General features: G+C 39.8%; 1 protein-coding gene across 1 annotated transcript in view; it reads left to right on the forward strand.

Annotated features, from left to right (window-relative positions):
- JAZF1 (JAZF zinc finger 1) overlaps positions 1 to 19028 on the forward strand; it is a 201061-nt gene that overhangs the window by 155065 nt on the left and 26968 nt on the right. The window contains exon 3 of the mRNA XM_050891630.1: positions 14397 to 14593. Within this exon, the coding sequence (XP_050747587.1) occupies positions 14397 to 14593 (197 nt within the window). The remainder of the gene's footprint in view (positions 1 to 14396; positions 14594 to 19028) is intronic.

Raw genomic sequence — 19028 nt, forward strand, 5'->3', positions numbered from 1 at the left:
CATCAGGAATCCCACAAACTGATAATTATGTTGTGTGTCCTGAATCCTGTTGGGTATGTGCTGCATGAGTAAGAGCTCTCCAAAAGCCGTATTATCTTGGCCACAAAGTTTTTGAACTTCATTATTTAATTATTTTGGCCCTCAAAAGCAGTGATTTCACTTGGCTATTAAAATGAAAAAAGAATATACATGTATGTTTAATATACATATTTAATTCATATGTATGCATATAATAGTGTATGTGTATACATGTATATGTGTGTGTGTGCGTGTGTGTGTGTGTATATATATGAACACATGTATAAACAACAATACAGTGCTACTTACATTCAGGACATGGATTCTTAATCGGGGCAGAAGGCCTAAACCGGAGCAGAGGTGTGAAACAGAGAGGGCTGAGATCAAAAGGAGTGGTGGAATGATACTGATAATGCATAGAGTATGCACATCACTTGGGTATAGCAAAGTTGTTGGAGAACGAGGCAGAAATGCAAGTATAGATTGATAATATATGTAAACGTAATTAGAGTGTAAAGAAACAAGAAGTGTAAAAGGTAGAGCTCTGATCTTTTCCAGAAGAGTGGTAAGTGGAAACGATGATGGTAAATCTACAAAAAAAGCTGTGGAGATTCATTAGAGAAAGCTCTCTGTTTAATTATCTTCCCTTTATGTATTCATACAGCATCAAAAATTGCGGAAGATCAAGGAAGTAGATAAATCGTATGTCTTGGCACATGAACCAACTTCAAAATAATATAGAAGATATCAGTCCCTGGATACCAGCTGGAGTTTGAGCTGCGGTAGATACTGCTTTAGGCAGCACCATGTGCACATGCCGTGTGTGTGTCTGTATTTTATACACTGACATTGTAGGAAGACGTATTTTGTGTTGCTGAAAATAAAAAGTCAATGCCGGTGCTTTTGGATCCCTCTAGAGGTTGTGAGAGGTCAGACGTTTTTGCTGTTCCCTTTGTGACTGGTGCTGCTGGTGATGTTTCTGAAGGTGAAGTAGGTGAAGATTTTAGGGTTTGTTCCTCATTACTGTTACTGACACAGAGTTTCACATTTACAGAGTTGCATGAGGCCAAATTATCTAAAGCATCCTTGAGGCGTCCAAATCTACTGTGGTATTTTTGTGGCATGCAAGCTGATCGTGGTTAGGAGCCATGGTGCAAGGGGCCTGTCGGGGATCTCCTAGACCACCAAGTCCCCTTTCCTCGTGTCGCGTGGCTTCATAAATCCACGCTTCGAAAAAGCGAGATCTCGGGGGCACCTCGAATTTGCAGATGCTGTTGACGCGGACTTTTCGCCTTCCCGTGACAAGCACTTTCCCGCCTCACGCGGCCTACGGCCCTTTCCGGACCCTTCTGGAAGAGGCGACTCCTAACGAAGGGCGAGTAAGTAGGCGGTTTGTTTTGGTGAGGTGGGCCGGCGGCTGTGAGGCGGGCAGGCGGCGGGCCGGTGAGGCGGGCCGGCGGCTGTGAGGCGGGCAGGCGGCGGGCCGGTGAGGCGGGCAGGCGGCTGTGAGGCGGGCCGGCGGCTGTGAGGCGAGCAGGAGGCGGGCAGGCGACGGGCCGGTGAGGCGGGCCGGTGAGGCGGGCCGGCGGTGGGGCGTCGGCCGCCTGCAGAGGGCTCTGTGACACCGCGTTTCCCCCGGCAAAGTGCAGTCGGCGGCGGGAGGGGGGAAGGGAGCGCGGGGATAATGCTTCCAACAGTCTGGTCTTAGTCTGGTAAACAGACTAGGAATTGTGGGCTAAGTCCTTTTCCTCAGGCTTTGCACCAAGGCTGAGATCAGATGACTCAGTCCGGACTCATTATTTTAATAGCCTACAGCTAGTTCACATAGCAGCGGGAGTCCACAAAAAAGGCATTTAATTGTTGAAACTCAAACTGGTACATTGTAACTGCAGATTATAGTATTCAGATTTAAGTGATTCAAGTAATTTATAAAGCTTTTGCACAAGCAAACTGAAAGTTAAAATACTGATATTGTAATAAAAAGTAAATAAAACATACTTTTGTACATTAAGACCCAATTAAAGAGCATGATTTCATTTAACAAACTTAAAACAGGCAGGTGATATTTGCCAACATTACTACAGCTGTGTTTTACATTAGGAAATTAATTAAAATAGTCATTTATACTTTTTTCCACTTGCAAGTCTTAGGCCTTTCTGTATTACACCATCTATTTTCTCTTCAATCATTGTGTTACTGTGCATTTGTAATCTCACTTAGCAGGCTGCATCGCAACTTTGGATTTTTTTTTCTTACCTAATGAAAAACTGGCTTTCTGCAATAACGCTGGCGAAGCAGATCAAACAGCGCTGAAGGAACTTCCCTGCTGTCTGCCTGAGAGGCAGCGCATTGTTAGTTATTCAGATGTCAGTCCTTTTCTTCCGCATCCTAGCAGGGTTTCACTGGTTTCATCAGATCACTCCGAGCTGGAGGTGGGAGGGTGGCTGCCGGCGAGGGACGCGAGGGAATGGTTTCTGTTAGACTGAGCAAAACTGGGGGATTTACTGCTCTCACATACGTGCCTGGGTCTGGTACAATAGCACACCCCGAGACTAAAAGGGACAAAATTTCAAAATGCAAATCAGTGTTCTGCTTTTAACCTCACAGCTGAATAATGGGACCTCGGGAGTTATTCTTGATTCTTAGGTACTTCCCCCCCCCAACTACTAATACAGTGATTACATAATGAACTGTTAACTTTGTCAGTCATTTGTTCCTCCAGGCAAATCAGCTTAAAGTGTAGAAAGGTTCATTTTTAAAATAGCACGTAATTATAGAAACGAGAGTTCGTTCTTCCGTTTGTATGAAAGAGCAAAAACATGTATGATGGTTATCTTCTTCCTTCTTCACTTTCCCTTGTCTACCTTCACCTGAACTTTCTTGCCTTTAGGAGAAATCTTTCCTATCGGCTATTTTACGCATGTGTGACTCATTGCAGCAGAGTCTGAAGGACTGGGAATGTTCAATTTGCCGTTTTAGTGGGGCTGGGTTATTTGTAAGTTGCTATCATCCTTCCAAACAACTCACGATGCCTAAAAATTTGGTTTATTAAGACCAGACATTTCACATTCCTAATGTTAAGATTGCTGCAATTTTCCATTATAAGCTTTACCCCACCCAGTGCTCTGAATGCAGATTTATAAATCAGTTTTAAAAAATGCTTCTCCATCTAAATCTTCACTTACATTTTAAGCTTGGGAGAGCATCTTTTGAGCTGAATGCCCTTTCTCAATGGGAGGATCATATTCTGAATCAGTGTTCTCCCAAACAGATTTAGTGTTTCTTTAAAAATAAAATCAAACAGTGAATGCATTGTAAGTGACTTTGGTGTCTTTGTATTTGAAAGAAAATCAGCATCTATAGGTTTTAAGAATTAATTTATTACGCAGCTTATTACCACAGTTTCTTTTTACCATATTTTTGTTGAATGGATATTTTGGATTGCTTACTGTATCGCTGCTGCTGGAGGAGCCACTGCAGACAGTATGTGATAACATTTCTGGAAAACTGAAAAATGTGTTGGTTAATGTGTTTGACTACTACTGTGTAAAATACTGAAGATTAGCTTATTTATGCAGATTGATATTAGACATCCTTATAGCTAATAAGCAATGCTTTGTGATAATATCTATTTTTAAATTCTTGCTTGATGACTCTGTCTTTGGGTGTTGACTTGAATTCTCAGAAGAACTCGATATGAAATGACACAAGAATACCCAGACATAAATGGAACATTACAGGAATAAAATATCTGACATTTCACCTCCCTGCTTCTTAAAGCTAAAAGTCCTTGAGGCATCAATAAAACCAAACCAAGTCCAACAGTAAAAGTGAGTGTCATGCGTACACAGATCTATTTCTATGTAGGGCTGAGTGAAAGAAATTGTTTTTACATAAATAGTAATAATAAGCTCTTCAAGAAGGAAAGAGGGTGGACCAGTAATGGAAAAAAATACGATATTTTAGGTTAAGCACATCTGAAAGTAAAACGTCCTACTGGAACTAGGCAATTTGACAATACTGGAGCCTGTGCAGAGAGCCAGAGCAGGGCTGGTACACTACTTAGTCCCACATAAGAACTATTTTGAGATTCGAGTGAAACTTAGGAGATACAGACCCCTTATTTTTATTCTATGAGCAGCTTAATTCCATCTTCTCCAAGGAGATTGGAAATTTATTAATGTTTACAGTTTCTACAAATAAAAAGGCAAATACAGTTTAATGCCCCCGTACTCTCCTCTCACTAAAATAAAAGTTAAATTTTTACTCTGCCTTCAAGAATTTTGCACTTCATTCATGTGAAAGCATAGATTAGTCTAATAAGTCATAAAATGCAAAATAACAATATTTAAAGTATTTAAATTGAATAACTGATAGGTTAAGTTAGAGTATTACTGAAAAGATACCATCAGTACTCTTTCATGTGAGACTGTCTTTAGTCATTATAGTAACTTCATACTAAGAAAATTAATTTGGGGGTTTTGTATATGTGATGCAAATTTTAAAACTGTCAGTGTGCATTTTTAAAATTATGTGTTTTTAAAAATACTTTAAATGTACAAATACTCCTTTGTATTTCACGTTACTGATGTCTGCTGAGATTCTCATTTTGGTCTCTTAACATTTTATGGCTGTGTGACGTTACATTATTATTGTATATTAACAAGGATATGAACTGAAATGTAAGGATTCATGAAGTTATATTCAACAATTAATTAAGCAATAATCCATAAAGTATCTGTTGTTAGCAGCAGGCGATGACTAGTTTGTTCGTTAATGGTCGTAAGCAAAGCCAAGGCTGATGTATGTCCTAATAAGCCTGTTAGTAAATGCAGGGAGGATGATTTCTGAAATGACGACTGCTATGTTACACTAAAGGCAGGGGTTTGCTGCAGCGTTTTGAAAATCTATCCCAACTGCGAGAAAGTCTGCAAGTGTTTTACACCATCTGAACGCTCCTTTTTTTGCCAATGGGAAAACTCTGGAACTAGTTTGATAAGAAATAAGTTGATGTCGAGGCAGAGCACAGCATAGTGAGCACTTTGATCGGATGTGCTTGAGAGGGTTATCACAACTTTTTAAACTCTTATTTGTTTGTAACAGAGGTGACAATATCATGCCAAACAGTGGTTGCCTTCCTGCTAATTACCTCCTTGAAGTATCTCTTTTGCTTAACTATTGCCTCTCACTCCATGGAAATCACAGAATTTTGAAGTTGCAGATAAGTTATAGCTCCTTTCTGAAACTCGCTTGTTTACTTCAAAATAGGGTGGAAAAAACTGGGGAAGGAGTGGGAGGTGAAAGGAAGAGAACTAGCAGTATGTTTCTAATGTTTTGGAAATTACTGTTGCTCTCTTAATTGATTTCGGTGAGCTCTAATTTTGTTCCATTTAAACACAGGAATGTCATTTGTTTATTTTAACAGTGGCAGAAAGACGGTGTGGGCTCCTCCTCGAGTCCCTGTCATCAGTCTAGGGGATAAGTAATGAATTTTCATTATGAATTAAATATCTAAAATAAGACTGCATCTGTCCTGATTACATTACTGTTCTAATGTTATCTATCCTGTGTGCTTTTTTCCTGTCAATTTAAAAAAAAAAAAAAATGCAGTCCTAGATTTTGCATTTGCTGCATGACCTATGCAAATTCAAGAAAGAAAAGGCCAAAATACCATGTTGTTTAAAAAACAAACAAACAAAAATTAAAAAAAAATCCTTCTTTGGAAGATTCAGAACAGAACATTCCTTTCTAAGTAAACAGCTGTTTTTATGGTGGGGGGAACATACAACACTGATTTTTAATTTTAAATTAAAGATTACTTTGCTGCTCCGTGACAAGTAGATATCGTACAATAAGTGTAAGCATGGTACTAACAGAATAAAGGGGGAAAAAAACCAAAAACATAGAAGAAAAAGACCTCCTTCCCAAGCAGAAAATACTAAAATAAATATATTAAATATGTAAGTATATAACATATTAAATAAATATGTAATGGGAAGGTAGGGCTTATGTCCAGTGTTTCGGATTTATGTTAACCTAAATATGAAACGCAATTCACACTGATGTTTTTGTGTGCATATTCCCGGAATCAAGAGAGATACTAAATTCGTTTCCAGTACTTTTAACACTGCTTGTATTGAGCAACAGTGAATAAACACACATGCTTTACTGTAGGCAAGTATATGGTTTGGGATGGTTTATTTTTATTCCGTTTGAGTGATAATAGATTATTTGGCATATCACCGTCCATTAGCTCCACTGACATATGTTTAAATATGAAATTACTCAATCTTCTGAATCAATTTTCCATGCTAGAAGCACAAAATATCTACTTGATGGATATTTTATTGTGTCTTATTGTATCTTTTAAGAATGTGTGAAGAACAGGCAATTAAAGTAAACCCACTGAACTCTTGCTCATATTGAACAGATTTCCTAAGGTTGCAGCCTTGAGTCTACTGACAGCAATATGAGTATGACTGCATGTTGTGTTCGAGTCTTTTCAGTGATGAGGCAGAAATGCAATACAAAGTCTGCTTTTAACTGGTTTTTTTAAGGTACGTGTGCATCCTAATAATCCCTACTACCTCTGTTGAAGATGCACATATTCAGAAGAATGTGCATTACACTATAGCTGATTTTGTGGTGATAATATTTTTACATCTTGAGAAAACAGGTTGAATAATGGAAATGAAAGAATTGTACCAGCAATAAATTATTCCTAAAACTAATAATAAAAAGAAATCTGACTCTGTCCTGTCTTTCTAAGATACTCATCAGTTTGTCATAAATATTGCTTATTTAGGACCGACAGAAAGCTTTCAATAGATGAGTCTGGTACTGAGAATGAACACTGAATTCCTTTGTAAGACCTGTTCTCAGATGAATGTGCATGCTGAAGTCCAACTTAGATGTGTGGTGTTCCTACAATATATATTGGGCTGAAACTGTTCTTTCCGGTAACTTAGAAATGCCCTTTAATGATTTGTTTGATCTGGTTAGGGCCTGTTGTGAAATGTGATGTAGGTTTGGGGGAATAATTGAGAGGGGATTATTATTTTGTGCTGTTTCTTCTCCATTTTAGATGTTTTTTGTGAAATCAGAAAAAACAAGACAAGCAAAAGGGAGTTTTGTTAAATCGTATGTTTTAACACTATGCAGATACTCTGTAATCTAAATAGGAGGAACGTGTGATTATGCACACATCTTAATGGGGCTTTTTCACACTGACGTTTCTTTTTAGGGTTTTGCTAAAACTGTAATGGAAGATCTCTAAAGAAAAAAAATGCTTTATAGTTTCTGTGAAGCAGGAGAGGTTTGTACAGAGCTGCAGAATACTTCTGTTTCCCCACACTACAAAGAATGGTATGTGAGAGTGCTCAAGGGTGTTCATCAAATAATTTGAGTTAATAGATGGTATGAAACTTGCGCATATATTTATTTCCTCATTATCACATAGTGTGGCAAGGCATTACTGGGGACATTGATTGTCTTTGCTTTGGCCCAGTTTTGTGAAGTTCAACTGAGAAAAGCTTTTCATCCTTCCCAGGAGACAAGACAGCCTACTGCTGAACTCCCACCATTTAGATTTCACCAGATTTCTCCTTAACTTAATAATAGTTCAACTTAACAGTTGTCTCCTCTTCCCAGCATTAGCTAAACCAAACCACGTTGCTTTGTCTTTGCTTATAAAGGCAGCGAAAGGTGTGGAGGACAGTTCCTGACTAAGGGGTTCGCTAGTGCTTTTCAGGGTCCACAGAGTCCCACCCTACTGAAATGGGTCCTGCCTTGAGAAGTGGATCCTCCTAATCCCTCTTCAAAGCAGAGGTCTCCTGAAGTTTTAAAATACTATATAACTAGAGGTGCTTTCCATCCTAGCCTTTTTTTTCCCTAAACACTGCTAATGTGATGAGGAAGACTAGGAGCTAAAATTACCATTCCCACCTCCTTATTTCTCTTGGTACAGCACTGACAAAGAATTGCATAAACATCTTGAGACAAAAGTGGGAAAAGATAAAGCAGATATAACCAGCACCTTGCTCTGATAGGTGTAAAGAGTAGCAGGAGAATTAATGTGAGGCTTCCAGTATGAAGTTAAGCTAGTGTGTGGCCCATCTGTCAAGTAAGTTTGACCACTTTTGATCTAAATATAATACAACCAGAAGGTAGCACAAATCTGCTATAAAGCACCATGGATTTTTTTCTCCTCTTTCCAATCAGTCTTGAAGTTGACCAAGTGTTGGGTTAAGGAGCAGTCTGCTGAAATACAAGTGGTGGAAGCTCAGCAGCATGATTTCTCATGTTCCGGGAAAGGTGATGGGCTCTTCCCAGTACAGGTTAGCCAAATTCGGCAAACATGAATATGAGGTGAATGTTACTATGAATGTTTTTCCTTAATTTTCTGTGTGATAATGAGAAGAAGTCAGAACTAATTCTGTTCCACTACCTTTTCCTGTTGTGGTTTAATGGAGCTTGTCAGTGGTGAGGCACAGGACAAGGTATATATGTTATGGTCAGGCAGCGCTGTCATTTTTTTTAAGCTGATGTGCAACTGGACAGTGTTGTGGAGCAGCCCTGGGCTTGAGCATCTCCACAGTGTAATCTGCTTGTTTTGCAAGCTCAGAATAATCCCCCTTCCCTCTCTGGTGTGCATATGCAGTAACTGAAGAACGATAGACTTGTGATTGCATCATCTCCTCTGTTTGCGTATGTTTTAGAGACTAGATCATGAAGAAACCAAATGTAGCAAATTAATATTCAGATCCCACAAGGTAGCTGTGATGCACTGTCTGTGTAAATGTCTGTGGACATAGAAATAGATCTGGTCCAAGCCGGGCTAACTTCCTGCATCAGCAAGCTGCCGCAGCGAGGAAGGGGAGGAAAGGGCGCCTCATACCCTTATGACCATTATTGAGAAGATGTATTCTGAAGGGCAACCTGTTTGGTTTTTTCCCTTTCAAGTGAGATCTCAAGTAAAAATTTCAGTTTATTTGCAACTCACATTTATAACTACCCTTACCCTCAGTCTGGGTGTATGAGTCCAGAGCTCTTAAACTGTCTTAGAATTGTATGTAGTAAGAGTTTTATGATAAACTTAACTCTGACATCATCATGTGAGTCATACTGGGGCATGATCCTGAAACAGTTTGGTGCACGCTAATAGCTCAAGGAAATTTCTGGGAAAGTGTGTTCTGCTGTTCATTCTTGATTCCAAAGCTTTTGGGGGCAACAGGACTTATAAACATTGCAAAGGTTTGATTTGAAAAGACTTTTTTTCATCTGAACATCGCCTCTGCTTTTTTGTGACTTTTTATGTTCGTAACAACAGCTAATGCTGTTTGTATTATATTGCCACCTATATGGAAGGTTGTGCAACACTTTCCATTATAAGACTGTTGCAGTTGCTTATTATGTTGCCAACATTCAGCTGTTTGGGCTGAAATTTTCCATGCTGGGTGTCTCCTTCAGGCTGAATTTCTTGGGAAAGTTTCAATAAAAATACTTGAACCATTCCAGGGAATGAGAGGAGGGGGAAAGACTATATTTTGCTCATGTTTAATAAAGTTGCTGCAAGCACTTGATTCAGAAATCATTGCACCTATGTGTTTTGGAGCAGGGAGTTGAATTATTAGGAAGGTGAAAGGGTGAGGAAAGAAAAAATGGGGGTAGAAGAGATTTCTTTCTAAGGAGTGGGCTCCTCCCTGACGTTATGAACCATCTGCAAGAAAGCACACAAACCCCATGCTTGTTAAAACAGGGTTGATGAATGGCTGGGAACTGAATGATCCTCCTTGTTTCACTGTGCCTATGTGGTATATTGGATTTGGAGAGAGAGGCTTATGAGGTGTAAACACAATCCTGTGCAACAGGGAAGATGACTAAAATCTGCGTAGTGGTGGAACTGGAGGGGCAGGGTTATGGAGTTAAGAATAAGAGTTGAAAATAGCAGAGGTAGATTTGCTCAGCAAGGAGATGGATCTGAAGATGGTGAGAAAGACTGTTAAGCAAGGAGATGGGATTTAACCTAAGTGGCCTTACAGCAGCCTTTGTTAGTTACAGTTCATTTTCTTTTTCTCACACATCTTGTGCATTTAAATGAGGCAGGGAAAATTGTATGCAATCGTGTAATTTAGAGACCAGTATTCAGCCTTAATTCCAGCATGTTTCATTTCTGAGCACTTGATGTTGCAACCATAATGTACTTTCAACAAGAAAATTAAAGCCTTAGTTGGAAATGTCATTCCATACCCATCATTAAAACGCTTATATTGTAAGCTTTGAAGAACACCACCATAGTTAGGCACAAGTATAATACTGCATTTCAGTTAAAATACTGAACAATGTTTTATTTTAATCCATTTAGACAAGTTTCCTTTTCAAAACCATGGCACTGCCAGTGCTTCAGCAAACATGTATGGGACTATTTGGATCTGAAAAAGTTAATTCCATACTTGAGATATCAGGAACTGAACTTCTCAACAGACTCTGCCTTCCATTTCTCTCAGGTTCACAGTGTAGGCAACAAATGACGTTTTGGAATATACCCAACATGCTTAGCCCAAATGGGAGCGAGTTAACAGGACAGGGAGAAGTTTCAGCTATAACTTCAAATTTTCCTGATTTTTATGGACTTCAACCAGACTGGTTATACCTCAATATTATTTTAACATTGTTATTTGTGGCTGAGTTTATTAAATAGCAGCGTTCATGCTGCTGCTTTTAATATCTCACACTTGAGGTTATCTTCCAAGTTTTCAAGGATTTATAATGTTGCCATAACATTTTTTTAAGGAATAAGGCTTCCCATCCAGAAGCAAGCATACATCATAGTACAAATTCCAAAAATAGTGAATTAGACGTTTCCTAGTTAGAGGAAAGCAGATGTGTACTGAATGCCCATTTTATTAATTTTACTTCTTTTTTTCTTGAATGAAATTTAGACTTCTATTTGGGGACTGTTTTGTCAATAATATCGCAGTTATTTAGAGAAGAGAAATTTAAAACTGAACTGTTACTATGGATATCTGCTTTTTAAATATTAACTTCATAAAAATGCCATATCTGGGTTTGACATGATATATTGTCTCTGTTCAAAGAAGATAAGCTGTCATGTCATATACCTGTTTATTAATGTCTGTGGATTGTGTGTTGATGTTATGTATCATGGCAAAGATCCACTTATTAATGCCTTCATGGTATGGATGGACAGGATACATCTTTATTGCTCTAATGGTACTTAAAATTTTATGCCACAGTGTTTTCAGGCTGTGTTAAAGTACACAAATCTCTTTTGAAAAAGAGCTGGTTTTTTTATATCTAGGCCAAATTTTTCTTTCGTATTTGGCACAGATGCCTAAAACCCCATCTTTTTCTTTCTCTCTTCCCCTTCCCTATGCACCCCTTACTGTTCCACAGGAGCTGTTTTTCCTCAGAGGTCTCTCCATAAGTGCAGTCAGGTCTGGACACGCAGCCAGTAGAATCTACCCAGCTTCCACCCAAACAGCCTATGTGTTGCAAGCAGTCACAAAATGCTGGGTTTCTACGGCCCCTAAATGAATATAGTGATTCATATTAATTTAAACTGTTGGTTGAGGCCCAGAGAAGAAACTGGACATGCACCAAGAAACAACTACAGCACCATGTTGCAGATGCTGTGGCACATATTATGTATTGCTGTGAGACCCAGTGTGACCTGATGGTCACGTTCAGTGCAATTGTTGTGGTACTGCGGTCTGCACAAGTTTGTCCAGCCAGCCTGTAGCCTGATCCTTCATACGATGGCAGGATATAAACTGTGAACCAGATGACTGGTGTGGCAGTATTCCCTCTGCCTCCCTCTCCTCAGGGTCTGCTGTTCTTCCTCGGGAGCTAAAGGTGGATACCCTAGTCCTCTGTTGGATTCTGGACATACATCAGGGGTTGCTTCCATGTCTTCTCATATGATAAGGAACGTCAGGTCACACAACAGGCAGTTTGGTCACATAGCAAATATAGTTGTTGCATGACAAGAGATTTGGTAGAGTGATGGATTGGCCCCGGCTGGCAGCCAAGTACCCATATAGCCGCTTGCTCACTCACCCCCACACTCCCAGCCCCAGCGGGATGGGGGAGAAAATAGGATTAGGAGCGAGAACACTCATGGGCTGAAATAAAGGGAATCACTTACCAAGTATTGTCATGGGCAAAACAGACTCAACCTGGGGAATTTGACTTAATTTATTGCCAACTAGCGTTAATATTTAATTACTGATTGGGGTATTGGTTATTGAGAAACAAAAGAAAAACTCTAAAACACTTAGGGGGAAAAAAGCTACCTTTCTTCCTCCTTTCCCAGGCTCACCTTCATTCCCAGGCTCACTTCACTCCAGACATCTCTCCTCCCCTGCTACCGCTGCAGGCCACACTCAGTCCCTTTGGTGAGGCAACAAGTGGTGCAGGGGTTGGGGTCAGGTTGTAGCAGTTTCTCTCTGCTGCCCCTTGTTTGTTACTCTTTTCCTGTGCTCCAATGTTGGTCACCCATGGGCTGCAGTGCCTCCAGGGGTGTATCTGCTCTCCGCCATGCAGCACCTCCTACTCCTCTGACCTTGTTATTCTCTCATTCCTTCTGTTGCTTCCTCCTCTGTTCCCTCCTCCTCTCTCCCTCCAGCATTTTCTATCCCTCCTTAAATATGTTTTCATTGAGGTGCCACCAGCTTCGCTGATGGGCTCAGCTGTGTCATGTGGTGGGTCCATTGTGGAGCTGGCTGAAACCAGCCGTGGCTGATACGAGGCAGCCCCTGACCTCTTCTTGCCCTGCAGCCCCCTCCGCTACCAAAACCTTGTCACCTACACCCAATACAACAACTCAGTATCTTCATTATTTCCTCCACAGGCTTGTTCTCTGTGGCCACTTCTATCTCTGAGTCTGTCTCATTCTCTTTCCTAGGCTCCTCTGAGGAGAGTGTGACTATTGAAAGAAAGCCAGGTCACCCTCACTTAGTCCAATACAAATAATTGCTGGTAATTTTTGTCATTCTGTTTCCTTACTGGATTGCAAATGTGAGTTTCTGGGCGACGGTTGGCTCCGAGGTGAGTGCAGCATACTGGCTGCACCACGTTCTCACCTCTCTGAATGCGCCCTTCATGGTTTGCCAAGGTTGCAAGAGCTCATCATGTAAAGCTTGTGTCTTGGCTAAAACCTGGTTTACTCTGTCTAACCTGGTCAGACAAATGTCTGGGTGTAACTTAACTTTTTATTCTGTCACATGCTAGTGCTTATTGTTTTATTCACTGACAGGCGTAGTTTGTACTTTAGCATGAAGGACAGAGGACTGTATGGACAAGGTGATCTACTTTAGCCTGTCTTCTTAGGAATCCTTCAAGATGTCTACTTATGCAGTGGAGGGGAAAGACAAAGGATTAAAATATCACTTGAATGCTAAGTGCATGAAGTTTGAGTTGCAGAGATCCCCTTGTGGGGGAACCCCAGTCCTTTCAGGTGAGGGTTAATACAGGTGCCAGCAGTGATGCTTTGAATGTCGGCATAATGCAGTATCAGGTGTTCTGGTGTAACTCTGTGTAGGCACTTGGAATAAAAGCGGTCTTTTTCACTTCAGTTGTTCTTTTTTTGGAAAGCATCAGAATAAAAGTGAAAAAAGCTATTTTTATTCCAGGTGAGACATCCCATGCAAAAAGTTGCACTGCTGGAATTACTGCACTACTGGTGCACGCTTTGCATCGTGCTGGTGGAATTCCTTCTCAGCATCCCACAGAGATGAACCTTGAGTTGCATTAGGCCTTCAGCAGCATGTACCAAAGCTCTACAGAGAGACCTCATTTGGTTTTCAAGAGTTGGGAACTCCAGTTGAGGAATTGCAATTTAATTGAACATCTTTTATGTATAAAACCTTTAGAAAAAGGATGTGGTTATCCTAAGTTGGAAATCATGTATCTACACAATGTAATTCATACTGTCCCTTTGACCTTCAGATTCAATACATTGCCCCTAACATTTTTCTCCGTTATAGCTACTCAGCTACTTTTTCATAGAAGGATTGAGTGTAGTTATTGTAAAGGATTGAGTATAGTTATTATAATACTGTGTTCAATGCTGATCTCTGGATGGAGTTTAAAAAAATTTGCGTGTTTGCACATGATGCACGTCTAATGTAAGTTCTATTGAAATCAGAAGCAAATGGCCCAGATCTTGAACACTGGAATAAAGCTGTTGATGGAGAAGTTTGTATTCTTGAAATGTGTGTTGCAGAGGAACTTGTCATGGCTGAGTTGGAAGCTCCATTTGGTCACTGAGGGCGAAAAATACTGACTTTATCTTTACCTAAAGCTTGCTTGCAGACAGTGTTTCAAGCCTCTCATCCTCATGATTGTCCTTGTTCTAGATTTATGACTGATGCAGCTCGACGTGAGCAGGAGTCTTTGAAGAAGAAGATTCAGCCGAAACTCTCTTTGACTTTGTCAAGCACAGTGTCCCGTGGGAATGTATCTACTCCACCTCGCCACAGCAGTGGAAGCCTTACTCCTCCAGTCACCCCTCCAATCACTCCCTCCTCTTCGTTTCGCAGTAGTACTCCTACAGGTAAGCACCTACTGTTTGGTTTATCCCAAATAAACTAGCAATTTTGCTACATGACATTTGGAGAACAATAGACATACTGAGGCATTGGGAAGAAGAACCCCTAAAAATAAAACAGAAAAGCTTTGGGCCCTTTTATTTGCATTTGGTTTGCGATCTCTAAAATGTTTTTGGGCATTTGTTTCCAAACTCTCTGCTAAAGCAGAGAAGGACACTAGCTTTAAAAATCGCAGCTGAAATTATTACATGAATAAACTAACCTTACCAGAAATACCAAATGTGCAAAAGACCCCTGATGTGCCAGTAGGACAGCTCTGTACATGGTACAGTGCCAGTTTAAGATACAAGTAAAAGTGATCGGCATCTTCCCCCCTGCCCCTTTCCTCCCTTTTTTTTTCTTTTTTTTCTTTTTTTTTCTTTTTTTTTTTTTTTGAGAGGGGTTGAATTCATAGATAAATGAGTGGACAGGGAGCAATGTTCAGCTGCTGTCATCATTTAGACACGACTTTCATTAGGAAACTATGTTCAACAAAAGTAATGTATGAAAAAAGTGATCTGTGTTTTCTTCAAAAACAAGTATTCCAGTGGTTTTCCCAGATATAAAATTCCTGGGAATTTTTTGCACTGATTAGAGAAACTGAAAATTGCTTGCTGTGCTGAACCAGATCTCTTGGCCCAAGTCAGTCTGGTTTACATTAGGTAGAGATGTCAGATAATTCTGATACACTTCAGATTAAATACCAGTATTTCCTTCTAAAAAGCTAAATGCATATAATACATCTATTCTGTTCTGTAATAAATAGGCTCAACATATTCTTCTTAGTAGGAAATCACATGAGCATCCCTGCCTTGATAAATTGTTATGCCATGTGTTTTATATAAGCTATTTAATGTTTTAGTATTAATGATTAAATGGAAGAGTTGTAGTGGTCCTTGCAACACTCTGTCTGGAAGTTCTGAAATGAATTGGTTGTTCAGTATGTGCCTGGATATGAAAAAGGGAAGCATGTTGAGAACAGCTAAATGATAAAGTCCTAATGTAATTCAGAAAATTTTAGATTATTTTCTTAATTATCTCCTATTTGAAACAAACTGATTTATTTCCTTGACATCCTACAAATGTCAAGGAATTTCTGCTTTCTTTTGTTTTACTTTTTGTACAGCTCCTCCTGAGAAGGCTAATTCATGATGTGGTCAGGTAGTATAACTTTGCACATCTGTCAGGAACATTGGTTAGCGATGTACTCTTTGAAACGTGCCATCAAATGCTAAAGAAAAAAAGCCAGCATCTGTCTACTGAAATACTTTTATTTTTATTATTTATATATTTTTCAAACTTTTTAAGGTACTCAGAATGTTATTTTACCTGTAGTTGGGAGAATCAGCTTGTTTTGGCTAACTGAGTTTCTGGGAGTCCTGCCTGCCAGGTTATAAATAATACCAGCTTCCACGTTCTGCACCCTCTGTTCCAAGTTCCTTGTTGGAGCTCTGTTCCAAGGTTAGGGTTTGTAACAGCCCGGTAGCAAAAAACATATTCTTTCTTGAAGTTTTTTTGTTTTGTTTTGTTTTCCAGTTGCCCGAGTTGCATTTCAGCAGCCTCAGCCCAGAATTTCCATTTTTGTCATCTTAAAAGTTTTTCTGGACCTAAAATAAGCATTGAGATTTTTCTGATAGCTACAGAATTTTTCCCAGTGTTTGCTTGGCATAGGATTTTGTTCTCCACAGTGGTTCTAACTTATATAGATGAGATGCTCAGAGTCATGCTGTGGCTGAGTTTCTCTTTCTGTCGGTGCAGTGCCTGCAGAGGGAGCCCAGGAGGGCCAGCAGACTAATTTTAGATAGGCAGATCACATGTCTGTTATTGGCTGATGTGAATCTTTTTCCCTCAAGTGCAAGTATATATGGCAGTTGACTAGCAAGGTGATAAAACCAAGGATAGTTAGGCAAGATCTGTTTCAGGGAAACAATTTAGAGTATGTAAATCGTCCTGCATTTCAGCCTCACAGTGCCTACACAACTTTCAAGCCCTACAGGCATACCCTCCACTGCATCCAGTGAGAATGAAGAATATTGCTGTATTCCTTCTGTGCGATCCTGTTTGATTTGTACTCCGAGCAAACTCTTGTTAACTCGTCTTTGAATACAGGTAAACATGTATGTTGTGGTAACTTAAGAAAACAAAGAGGCTGTTTCTCCTGCCTGAAAGGGCATCATCTGGGTTGATTTTAAGTATTTGTTATAATCCAAATATAATCGTTGTCGTCATCCTCCTTTAGACCTATACTTTGTCAAAAATAAAATGGGATTGCTTTGACCCAATCTATTCAAGAAAAATTCAGAATGGCAGTTTCTCTTTTATTATCTCGTGTTGTTCATTACTTTGTTAGGGTACCAAACTTCAGCAGTGTGCCTGGCATTACTGTTACTGCACAAGGTGTAACTCCAAGATGGTGCTGCTTTAGATGCCAGAGAGAAAGCATGCCTTGCAGGCCGGTGAGATGGCATACAAATATGCATGTCCCTCAGTGTGTGTCCTATTCAGCTGCTTGCCATTCTTGTTGGAGGTAGAAAGCAGGAACCTCACTAATCTTTTGGGTTCCATTTTCCATGTACTGTCCTCCCTTTAGGTATGCTGCTTGTCTTGGCTTTCCTAGGTGTGGTAGTGTTATCTTGGGTGAAGCCAGCAGCTGCCTGAATCCCAGTCACCTTTGTGCATGTCCTTACAGCTAAGTCCTGCTGTTTCCTGATGCTGTTAAGCTACTGTTGTCATTTTGCAGCAAAGCGTAATTTCATATAATGATCTCTCATCCATGTATCGACCAGACGCAAACCCACTTAGCTTGTGAAATTTGATAAGAAACAGTTCAAGGTGGTTTGGCTGCAGAGAATGTTTGTTAAATTTTGCAGTAAAAATCCATGCCAAAAGACTACGGGCCAAATTTGCAGACAGAGCTGAGCAGCTTCCAAGCTGACACACATACATGCTGCAAATGTTGCATGCGTATGTATAGCAGCTTCTTCTGCGTAAATGAGATTATTCATGTAGAAGCAGAAATATTCAGCAAAGTGTGCTCTTTAAGGCTCTTCTCAGGTAATGAGGTAGACATGTATTTATCTGCAGACTCTGTATGTGTTAGTCGCCTGAAACGGCCCATTTGTGGTTTTGGTGGGAAGTAGAAATGCAGCAGTTAATTTTGTATACCTCCCCTCTGTTCCCTCAGGGGTGACTGGCATGTGCTCTCTACTTACATTTGGCTTTTTGTTCCTTCTCCTATAACAAGTTTTCTCTTCTTCTTAAGACCTGCATCCTCTAATGATTGCAGAAAGTTCACTGTAAAAATTTGTTCCAGTTTTTGTTTTAACAATAGTGTCTCCTGGGAGACTTTGTTTAGTAGGCTTAAATGCTCTTATTAGAGTTCGCAGGCGGGATTTAGCAAAAGAAATGGCTTCCATCAGCAATACAGACTCCTTAGGGTGATAGGGAAATGTAGCTAAGTAGCACCAGCACATAGCTTATTTTGGAAAGATGTTAACAGTCTGCAAACATTGAAATATCTCTTTATTTAAGGAGCGCTCAATTAAGTCACAAAAACTTATGTTGCCTTTATTTTTAAATGTCAATTTTAAACCCACAAAACTAATGAAGTCTAGTTATGGATAAAAATGGGGCTGACATTGCATCTTTAACATACGCTGTTAATTTTTAAAATGTTTTCATACATCTGTGTGGCTCACAGATGAAATTTCCACCCCTAACTTCCTGGCTTTTGAGTGTAAGTCGGAGCATTGACATTCCCTTGAAAACGATGATATCTCTTCATACTGAAAAGCTCTAAAAAAGATTCAGTGATAGTAACTTGTTGGTAATTCATTACTAACATAACCTGGTCCCAATTTTAGCTACAGAAGTAATTCATAGTAATGAGTCTCAGACTTAAAAAAAAAAAATAAAATATAAAGCCACTTTGGCATTGAAGGAGTGCCAAAAATCATCTGAAACCACTGTTTTGTGTTTGTTTGTTTTTGGCCTTCTTACAAATCCTAAAGCAAGAGTTTAATACTACCAACTGGCTTTTTAATGGCTCAACCCTAAGTCTTGCCCACCCCCCAAAAAAAGCTGGAATATTTGAAAACCTCATAATTAGCATTACATTTTGCTCTGAAGAAACTGGCTGTCAGACCTCCTTTCCTGTTTATTTTGATTTTAATAGATTACAAGTTATAACATTTATGCTGTTTTAATAGGTTTATAGACCTACTTACTGCCTGATCGTGTTGGGCAGCGGATGGCAGCCAGTCCTGGCAGTGAGCATTGAGGATGCTATGGTTGGCTGGAATAGCTGTGGCCATCTGTCAGTCCTTCCACTTGTAAAGGAGATGAAAGAGTGAAGTTTTCATGGGTGGTCATAGCTGACCCCATGAGAGAATTGGCAAGTCC

This window comes from Gymnogyps californianus, chromosome 2 (genome assembly GCF_018139145.2).
Source record: "Gymnogyps californianus isolate 813 chromosome 2, ASM1813914v2, whole genome shotgun sequence".
Taxonomy (NCBI): Eukaryota; Metazoa; Chordata; class Aves; order Accipitriformes; family Cathartidae; genus Gymnogyps; species Gymnogyps californianus.